The sequence below is a fragment of the Neomonachus schauinslandi genome, chromosome 4 (genome assembly GCF_002201575.2).
Source record: "Neomonachus schauinslandi chromosome 4, ASM220157v2, whole genome shotgun sequence".
Taxonomy (NCBI): domain Eukaryota; kingdom Metazoa; phylum Chordata; class Mammalia; order Carnivora; family Phocidae; genus Neomonachus; species Neomonachus schauinslandi.
In genome coordinates, this window is record NC_058406.1 from 30,391,710 (window position 1) to 30,402,768 (window position 11,059).

Below are 11,059 nucleotides of genomic sequence, written 5' to 3' on the forward strand. Positions count from 1 at the left end.
AAGGGGTAAGACCTTTTGGAACACTACGGGATCTTAGTGTTTTAAAATGTCAACATAAAGGGGCGCCTGGGTGGCTCAGTTGGTTGAATGTCTGACTCTTGGTCTCAGCTCAGGTCTTGACCTCAGGATTGTAAGTTCAGGCCCCTCGTTGGGCTCCACGCCTAGCCTAACATGAAGCCCACTTAAAAAAGTCAACATAAAGGAAGTAGTCTTTGTTATTTTTACTTTTCCCCACCGCAAAGAAGAAAGAAGTGGTGGAATTATCAGGGAGAATTCTCAACAATTTTACCAGTTTGAGAGGACACAATAGGGAATATAGATAGCTTTTTTCCCCTAGTTTTTGCTTATTTTTACAAATAAACAAAAGACCAAAATGGAATGGGGAGGTGGACGCAAATACCAGTTGCTTTAAATGTTTTACCTTAATCTTTCTTTTTATAGGGAATTGACTCTCTTTTGGAGTAAACTGCAAAGAAGAATTGACCCTTCTTTAGACACTTTTTTGGAGCGCTGTCGTCAGTTTGGTGTCATAGCTAAAACACAGCAACATTTATTTTGCCTGATTAGAGTTATACAAACTGAAGTGAGTAATTTTGCTTTTTTATGATGATTGTCCTGAAACGAAGAAATGAGTGGGAAGATAACTTCTCAGGCAACTCCTCTTAGATGAGGGAAAATGAGAAATAATGGACTTTAATAAGATTATGGAATGGACATATCTAGCCGTTTCTGCAGATTGACCTGGAATCCACAGCTTTTCTTAATGGAAAATAATGATTTGAAGTGACAGACCATTAGAGGAAAGGAAGATTATGTTTTTGGGCTGTCACCTCAACTACTCTATATCTACTTTTACTAGAACGATTTTCTGTTTTTTATGCAGGCATGTTTGTTTACATGTTAACATAATTATTATAAATGAAGAAAATACATTTGTATTTTTTGTATTTTCCTTAAGAATGGAGTGATACATTTTCTAAGTTTTGAAATAATAGAACAGTTCCAGAATCAACTCTATACAAATAGTAAACTTCTGTGCAGAAATATTTATTTCTTAAAAAGAAATGAAGTGCCATGTATAAAGCCTTGTGTTTTGAGTTCAGCCCTATATATATATTAAGACCAGCCTAGAGATTCAGGATGAATCTTATACTGTGCTCTATTTTTATGTTGTTTTTAGTATCTGCTCATGACTGAGCTCTCAATATACCCATAGCTGTATTGGCTAATGGGTATGTTTTATGGGTTACTTCTTTGACAACATCCAAGGATTGTTTATACTGAAGTCAAGGCACAGTTGTATCGTTGATAAATCCAGTCTCCTTTAATGTTGTAAACGTCTGTAGCCTATATTTTATTTGAAGTTTGTTGGTTTGGACTTCTCCAGGGAAGACTGGAAAAGGTAAAATATTTTATTAAAAGTAAATTTGTGGTCAGATAAGTTAGGTGATAATTATTTCTAATCACTGTGAATGCAGTTGTATCTTCTATCACAGAAACAACATGTGCAAGTAATTATAGAACTTATTTAAAAAATTAGTTTTAGAACTGGCCTTTAAAAAGTTTTATAACCTTTAAGGAAAGTATTAGTTTTCTATTATTGCATAAGAAATTACCACAAACTTAGCACTTAAAACAACACCCAATTTGTTAGCTACAGTTTTGTAGGACACAGTGTAGCACAGCGTGGCAAGGTTTGCTGCTCAGAGTATCACAAAGGTGAAATCAAGGTGTTGGTCAGGTTGCGTTCTTATCTAGAAGCTTTGTGGAAAATCTGCTTCTAAGTTTATTCTTACTGCTGAAAGAATTCAGTTCCTTTTGATTGTAGGACCGAGGTCCTCATTTTCTTGCTGGCGGTCAGCCACATTCTGTTTTCAGTGGCTAAAAGCCTCCCTCATCCCATACCTGCATTTTTTTAAGCCAGCAGAGGTATAAGAAATTCTCCTAATTCGAATCTGGCTTCCAGACCTAGATTTAAAGAGCTTAAATGATTAGGTCAAGCCCACCTAGGTAATGCACCTATCTACATAATCATAGGAATGGGTACCGTATTTACAGGATCCACTTAAACTTGAGGAGAGGAGATCATACAAAGGTGAGGGTCACTTGGAGGTCATCTTAGAATTCTACTTACGATGAGAAACCACAGAAAATGGGAAAGCTACTAGAGAACTAGGGAAAATGGGTTTCTGACACAGACTAAGGAATTTGCTGTCCACTTGCATAACCAGAACCCATTTCTCTTTAAGCCTAGTCTAGGGTACTTCCACTATAATCATTCGTGATAACTAGCCTGAAGGGTAGAAAAGGTGTGGACTGGTAGGTGGAAGGGGAGTGAGTGTAGAATTCTTTACAAATTGAGAGACTCACCTCTAGGTTTTTAAGGAGAGATGATCTAACCTATTGCAATTAGGATCTAGTTCTGCAATGAATGGTAGATATCCCACAATAGTAGTGGTCTAAAGAAGATAGAAGTTTCTCCCCCTCTCATATAGGTAGATAAACCAGGCAGAGTGGCCAAAGTTGCTTTTAGTGGCTCCACATACCAGAAACCCAGGTTCCTTTTGTCTGTCTGCCATCAACACAAGTTTCCATCTCATATTCTAAGACCTAACTATTCCAGTCCTAGGTATCATGTCTCCATTCTAGATAGCAAGGTGGCAGGGGGCGAGGAGAGAGGGGCAAACTACACAAACCACACTATGATAAATCTTTTCTCACTCCCTCCAATACACACACACACCACCATATCTAGCTGCAGGGGAGATGAGATATATTCATTATTTCAGATTACTTTGTAACCAGATAGAAATCAGTCATTCTGTTTTTTTTTTTTTTTTTTTAAAGATTTTATTTATTTATTTGAGAGAGAGAGAGAGAGCACATGAGAGGGGGGAGGGTCAGAGGGAGAAGCAGGCTCCCTGCCGAGCAGGGAGCCCGATGCGGGACTCGATCCCGGGACTCCAGGATCATGACCTGAGCCGAAGGCAGTTGCTTAACCAACTGAGCCACCCAGGCGCCCTCAGTCATTCTGTTTTTGTAGTAAAAGAGGGGAGAGGATATTGGGAGACAACTAATAACCAGTGACATAGCCCTTGGGGTGGAACAGGTTAATGATGCTGAAAAGCTTATGTGGGGTTTAGGCCTCTTGCGGAAGGCAACAGTGAGTGTATAATGGAGAGGGCTTTATATAGTACCTCTTTATTTTCCGGGCTTCCATTTTCTATAAATAGCTTAAACCAGATCATCACATAAAGGTGCTTAGAGTAGGGGCACCTGGGTGGCTCAGTCGGTTGAGCATCCGACTCTTGATCTCAGCTCAGGTCTTAATCTCAGGGTCATGAGTTCAGGCCCCAAGTTGGGCTCCACGTTGGGCATGGAGCCTACTTTAAAAAAAAATCGGGTGCTTAGAGTTGTTAGACTTTAAAAATAGTATGACAGAATGGATGTAGATGAGGTTATATTTTGAAATGAAAGTAATAAGAAGGATCATCTTGAATCCAGTTTATTTGGCCATATGGCCCTTTTTGGTGGAACATATGGTGCTTACTGTTTGCAAAACAAGACTTTGTCTAGTTGAATTCCTTCTCTTTAGTAATGAAGAAGCTGAAAATTAGAGGTGTGTGACTTGTAAGGATCATAAAACTAGTTTGCAGCAGAGTCAGGACTAGACCGTGGGTCTTTTGACAAATTGCATAATATGATAGAAGATTATCATTTGTAAATCAGAGCACAGGGGACTTGAAGGGTCTAGTAAGTTTTAAAATAACTCGTAGGTTCTCAACAAATTATTATTAATTTGTTAAAACTCCTTTTTAGAAGACTGAGATAAACAGCAAAGAATGTCCATTCTTTCCTAAACAGCCAAATCTGGTTGAAATGGTAAAAATCTATGAAATCATTAAGCACTTTTCAAAAAACAGTCTAAAAACACTGTTAATACATTCTGAACAGGTATAACAAGAAGTTACTTGTTAAAACAGTGGTGAATAAATTAGAATTAGGTTATGGAATGTGGAGCTGAATTTTGAAGGCATTGATAGACATGACTAAATTGATTTTAAACCAGGTAGCTGAAAACAAGAGTGGTGTGGCATATTATATCCAGGGCACATAGGTTATAGCCATGTCAGATAACCTTTGGAATTCTTATAGGCCATAAAGTGGTTAAGAACTGAGGTTATGCACAAAGACTGCTTTAAGTTTAAATCCTTCTTTGCTCACTACCTGGTGACATTGGGCAATTAACGTGATGAGCCTTGGTTTCTTCATCTATAAAATGAGAATAATGTATAAAAAGAGTATTTGGAGTAGTGCCTAGAATGTAGTAAGGGTTTTGTAAATTGATGATAGTTGTTTCGTTGTGTTCCTAAAATTTGGAATGGTGCCCAACACAGAATAATTGCTTAACAAATTGATTACCGATTTGAACAGTCGAATTTATCCTGTTATTTTACATGGTATTCATCAGAATACTCAACAATATGCCAGCAATGTAGTAATCACTTTATATTATCTTCATTTTTATAATAATGTTAGGAGGGAAATCTAGTATTACCACTACTGTTATCATTTTATAGATGAGGCAGCAACAGCTTAGGAGTTAAGAACTTGTCACTGCAGTGAAGCTGGGGTTCAAAGGCCATCAAAGTCTGATTGAAAACTCTATGCTCTTGGGGCACCTGGCTGGCTCAGTTGGTAGAGCACGCATGTCTTGATCTCGGGGTTATGAATTTGAGCCCCACATTGGGCATAGAGATTACTTATTTGTTTGTTTGTTTGAGATTACTTTTTTAAAAAACTTTTATGCTCTTAAGTACTGTATTTTAAGCCACTCTGCCATATAATTCCACTTGTCTTTGCTCATAGTATTTTCACATTCCATTTCAGCCTCTCACATAAGTCATCTTGTATGCACTAGCATTTTATCACATATGACCAGATCTTTTTCCTGATTTTTGATTAGTTTCTGAGAACCTGTTGCTATAGAGAGATTTTAAAATTTCTCTTGTTTTCCCCATGGGAAGCTGAGATACAGTACACCTCTAGCTAATTAGTACTAAAGTACTAGTTCTTTTAGGAGAAAATGGGGAGGGGCCCTTGGGTGGCTCAGTCAGTTAAGCATTGGACTCTAGATTTCAGCTCAGGTTATGATCTCAGGGTTTGTGAGACCCAGCCCCACATTGGGCTTGATGCTGGGCGTGGAACCTGCTTAAGATTCTCTCTCTTCCTCTGCCCCTTCTCTCTCTCTAAAAAACGGCGGGGGAAGAAATGGGGAGAATCATTTATTTTAGCCTTGAGATTTTGAAAACACCCAGCTGTTCATGACACACGTGTTTCTTCAATTGAATTCAATCCTAGACTCACTTTTATACAGGTGTTCCCTCTTATACCCATTTACTTAAGCCCTGTCCTTCCTAACCAGCTTAAGACAGTTCTTTTTTGAATCCTTCAGTGACCTTATTTATCCTGAATTCCTTTGAATTCATGTACCTTTATTGTTTATACATTTGGCATATAAGCAAATTCCTTGAGGGTTAGAGATTGCTTTGTATGCAGTGCCTTATGAAGTTGGACATTCTGTAAATGTACATTGTTATTGTTCATGGTTGTAACATCTAATCCAGTCCTTTGCATGTTGAGACAAGAAGGATCTAAATGTAACTTGCAGGAAGAAAGATTAAAGATAATTTTAAAAACTCTAAACGTTTTGAGAAGTGTATGTCTTACCACTGAAAGTTATGTAATATTTCCATAATGAAAAAGAATAATAACCCCCCCCCTCCGTTTTTCTTATAGGCACAAGATGCTGGTCTTGGGGTGTCAATTTTACTATGTGTCAGAGCTCTTCAACTCAGATCAAGTGAGGATGAAGAAATGAAGGCATCAGTTTGTAAAACAATTGCTTGTCTTTTACCAGAAGATTTAGAAGTCAGACGAGCCTGTCAGCTTACAGAATTCTTAATTGAACCCAGTTTGGATGGATTTAATATGTTGGAAGAACTGTATTTGCAACCAGATCAAAAATTTGATGAAGAAAATGCACCAGTTCCAAATTCTCTCCGATGTGAGCTCTTACTAGCTTTAAAGGCCCACTGGCCTTTTGATCCTGAATTTTGGGACTGGAAAACTTTAAAACGACACTGCCACCAACTGCTAGGACAAGAAGCCTCTGATTCTGATGATGATCTAAGTGGCTATGAAATGTCTATTAATGACACAGATGTTTTAGAGTCATTTCTCAGTGACTATGAGGAAGGTAAAGAAGATAAACAATACAGAAGAAGAGATTTGACAGATCAGCATAAGGAGAAAAGAGACAAAAAACCCATTGGTTCTTCTGAACGATACCAGAGGTGGCTTCAGTATAAATTTTTCTGTTTGTTATGTAAGCGGGAATGTATAGAGGCCAGGATTCTTCATCATTCTAAGATGCATATGGAAGATGGAATTTATACCTGTCCGGTTTGTATTAAAAAATTCAAGAGAAAAGAAATATTTGTTCCTCATGTGATGGAACATGTTAAAATGCCACCAAGCAGAAGGGACCGCTCGAGAAAGAAATTACTGTTGAAAGGCTCTCAAAAGGGAATTTGTCCCAAGAGCCCCTCTGCAACCCTGGAGCAAAACCAGTCATTGGATGAACAAGCCAAAGGAGAGTCTCATGAATATGTCACATTCAGCAAATTAGAAGATTGCCACCTGCAAGACAGAGATTTGTACCCATGTCCTGGCACAGACTGTTCCCGTGTATTTAAGCAATTTAAATACTTAAGTGTGCATCTTAAAGCTGAACACCAAAATAATGATGAAAATGCCAAGCACTACTTGGATATGAAAAACAGAAGAGAGAAGTGTACTTATTGTCGACGACATTTCATGTCTGCTTTTCACCTGCGGGAGCATGAACAAGTGCACTGTGGTCCTCAACCTTATATGTGTGTATCTATAGATTGTTATGCAAGGTTTGGATCAGTGAATGAACTACTTAACCATAAGCAAAAACATGATGATCTGCGTTATAAATGTGAATTAAATGGCTGTAATATTGTTTTCAGTGACTTGGGACAGCTTTACCACCATGAAGCACAACACTTTAGGGATGCATCTTACACCTGCAACTTTGTTGGCTGTAAAAAGTTCTATTATTCCAAAATTGAATACCAGGATCACCTCTCAGTGCATAATGTTGAAAGTTCGAATGGAGATATGAAGAAATCGGTGAAACTTGAGGAGGCTGCACCAGGTGAAAAGCAAGATTGTATTGATCAGCCCCATCTACTTGACCAAACTGATAAATCACATTTACCTGAAGATCTTCTTTTCTGTGCAGGATCAGCTAGTTCTCAAATAGAAACTGCAGAAAATCTGAAAGAAAACAGTGACAGTAATTCTAGTGATCAGTTAAGTCATAGCTCTTCAGCTTCCATGAATGAAGAGTTAATTGATACACTGGATCACTCTGAAACCATGCAGGATATATTATTATCTCATGAGAAAGTCTTCGTGCCCTCCAGTTTAAAAGAAAAATGTTCCAATGTGGCAGTTTGTTTTGATGGGACTAAGTTTACCTGTGGTTTTGATGGCTGTGGTTCCACGTACAAAAATGCAAGAGGGATGCAAAAACATCTACGGAAGGTTCATCCATACCATTTCAAACCCAAAAAGATAAAGACAAAAGATCTCTTTCCCTGTTTGGGTAATGAACATAATCAAACAACTGAAAAGTTTGATGCAGAACCTAAACCCAGCTCAGATACAAACAGTGACTCTCCGGATGAAGGTCTAGATCACAATATTCATACTAAATGCAAACGAGAATATCAAGGTTATTCCTCAGAAGCTTCCATATGTGCTTCTAAAAGGCCATGTACAGAGGATACCATGTTGGAACTTTTGTTACGCTTGAAACATTTAAGCTTGAAAAACTCAATAACACACGGATCTTTCTCAGGGTCATTGCAGGGGTACCCATCCAGTGGTGCTAAGTCTCTTCATTCGGTTTCACCTACTATCTCAGACCTTAATTTTCAGAATCAAGATGAGAATATGCCAAGTCAGTACCTTGCACAGTTGGCAGCTAAGCCTTTTTTCTGTGAGCTTCAAGGATGCAAATATGAATTTGTGACCAGAGAGGCTTTGTTAATGCATTATCTTAAAAAACATAATTATTCAAAAGAAAAAGTCCTTCAGTTAACCATGTTTCAACATCGGTATTCCCCATTCCAGTGTCATATTTGCCAAAGGTCATTTACAAGAAAAACACACCTTAGGATTCATTATAAAAATAAACATCAAATTGGCAGTGACAGAGTAACTCACAAACTGTTAGATAATGAAAAATGTGATCATGAAGGCCCATGCTCAGTAGACAGATTGAAAGGTGATTGCTCTGCAGAACTTGGCGGTGATCCCAACAGTAACTCTGAGAAGCCACACTGTCACTCTAAAAAGGATGAATGCAGTTCAGAAACAGATTTGGAGTCATCTTGTGAAGAAACGGAAAGTAAAACCTCTGATATTTCATCACCAATAGGTAGCCATAGAGAAGAACGTGAAGGACGAGAGGGACGAGGTAGCAGGAGAACTGTTGCCAAAGGAAATCTCTGCTATATTTTGAATAAATATCACAAACCATTCCATTGTATCCATAAAACTTGTAACTCCTCATTCACCAATCTAAAAGGCTTAATTCGTCATTACAGAACTGTACATCAGTACAACAAAGAACAATTATGTTTAGAGAAAGACAAAGCAAGAACCAAAAGGGAACTTGTCAAATGTAAAAAGATATTTGCTTGCAAATATAAGGAATGTAACAAACGCTTCCTGTGTTCCAAAGCTCTTGCTAAGCACTGTAGTGACTCTCATAACCTAGACCATATTGAAGAGCCTAAAGTGCTTTCTGAAGCTGAATCTGCAGCAAGGTTTTCCTGTAACCAGCCTCAGTGCCCTGCTGTTTTTTATACATTCAGCAAGTTGAAGCACCACTTGATGGAACAGCATAATATTGAAGGAGAAATACATTCAGATTATGAAATTCATTGTGATCTTAATGGCTGTGGCCAGATTTTCACCCATCGGAGTAATTATTCTCAACATGTATATTACCGACATAAGGACTATTACGATGATCTGTTTAGAAGCCAAAAAGTGGCAAATGAAAGGCTACTAAGGAGTGAAAAGGTGTGTCCAACGGCACTCACTCAAGGGCATGAACATCAGACTACCAGGAGATCATTTAATGCTAAGGCTAAAAAATGTAGTTTAATCAAAGAAAAGAAGGCTCCAATTAGTTTTAAAACAAGAGCTGAAGCCCTTCATATGTGTGTGGAGCAGTCTGAGCACACACAGTACCCCTGCATGGTTCAAGGATGCTTATCTGTGGTGAAGTTGGAGAGCAGCATAGTGAGGCATTATAAACGCACCCATCAGATGAGTAGTGCCTATTTAGAGCAACAGATGGAAAATCTTGTCGTCTGTGTTAAGTACGGTACCAAAATTAAGGAGGAGCCCCCTTCTGAAGCAGAGCCTTGTATAAAGAAAGAAGAAAATAGCTGTGAATCAGAGCACACAAAGCACAGCCATTCCCCAGGGGACAGTAGCGTGACTGCCCAGAACACGGATTCCCTTCGTCCGGGGGAAAGGGAGGGAGGTCAGAAAGGATGTACAGAAAGCAAACCAGTGTTTGATGCAGATAATCTGCTCTACAGAGGAACTTTGAAATGTAATCATAGTTCAGAAACCACTTCTTTGGAACAATGTAATATAGTTCAGCCTCCTCCTTGTAAAATAGAAAATTCCATACCTAATCCTAGTGGGATTGAAAGTGGGACTTATTTCACAAGTTTCCAGCTGCCTTTACCAAGGATTAAGGACTCCGAAACTGGGCAGCAAAGTTCAGGGCAAGAAAACACTGTAAAAAATTCAACCCATGTCCCAAAAGAGAATTTTAGGAAGCATCCACAGCCCAGGTCATTTGACTTGAAGACTTATAAACCTATGGGATTTGAATCTTCATTTCTGAAATTTATTCAGGAAAGTGAAGAGAAAGAAGATGATTTTGATGATTGGGAGCCTTCGGAGCACTTAACATTAAGTAATTCTTCACAACCCAGTAATGACTTAACAGGGAGTGTTATGGCAAATAATATGGTGAATGACAATGACCCTGAAGTTGACATACCTCATTCTTCCAGTGACTCTGCAATTCATGAGAACCTGACTGCAATCCCACCTTTGATAGTAGCTGAGACAGCAACAGTTCCTTCCTTGGAAAACCTGAGGGTTGTATTGGACAAAGCATTAACAGACTGTGGAGAGCTTGCCTTAAAACAGCTTCATTATCTTCGGCCAGTGGTTGTCCTTGAAAGATCTAAGTTTTCCACACCAATTTTAGACTTGTTTCCAACAAAAAAGACAGATGAGCTTTGTGTAGGAAGTTCCTAAATAGCAATTTTGTTTTAGAAACAGACTGGCTCCAACACTGCAACATGGGGACAATTGCCAACTTGAACAAAGGCTGAGAACCAGCCACACCGTTGTTTAGGGTAGAATAGGCTGTGTATTTACATGAATGTATAATATCTATGTCAGCAGTATTGGCTGAGTCCATTAGCTCTCCAGTTGGTTTATTGATTGGGGTTTTTTTTGTTTGTTTGTTTATTAAAAAAATGGAACTGTACTCTTGTTTGGTGCTAATTAATACATCAAAATATATTGGGGCTTCCTTTTTCAAATTAAGTGTGCATGATTGTATATGGAACAAATACTAAGATCCCAGGGTGGGAGGGCTAGGGAAAGGGATATGGAGTTCTTACTTGACTTGAATGTGCACCTGAGGGTGCTTTGTGTAATATATTGTACACTACAGCATCTTATATTTTTTGAGTTGAGTTTCAATAAATTACAATTTTTCACCCATTTCTTGTTTACTCATAATGAGTTTTCATGCCATACGTAAACTGAAACTGCACTTGTATTTTCTGGAATGTGCACTTACATTTTGCCCCAGTAGTTTTTTGTTTCTTATTAACCAAACCATTTAGATGAAGCTTCT

At 38.3% G+C, this 11,059-nt stretch overlaps 1 protein-coding gene across 1 annotated transcript in view; it reads left to right on the plus strand.

Annotated features, from left to right (window-relative positions):
- Positions 1-10,684, plus strand: part of RLF (RLF zinc finger) — an 87,214-nt gene extending 76,530 nt beyond the window's left edge. Inside the window, exons 7-8 of the mRNA XM_021684231.1 lie at positions 442-583; positions 5,800-10,684. Of these exons, the coding sequence (XP_021539906.1) occupies positions 442-583; positions 5,800-10,449 (4,792 nt within the window). The 3' untranslated portion in view covers positions 10,450-10,684. The remainder of the gene's footprint in view (positions 1-441; positions 584-5,799) is intronic.
- Positions 10,685-11,059: the final 375 nt, after the last annotated feature.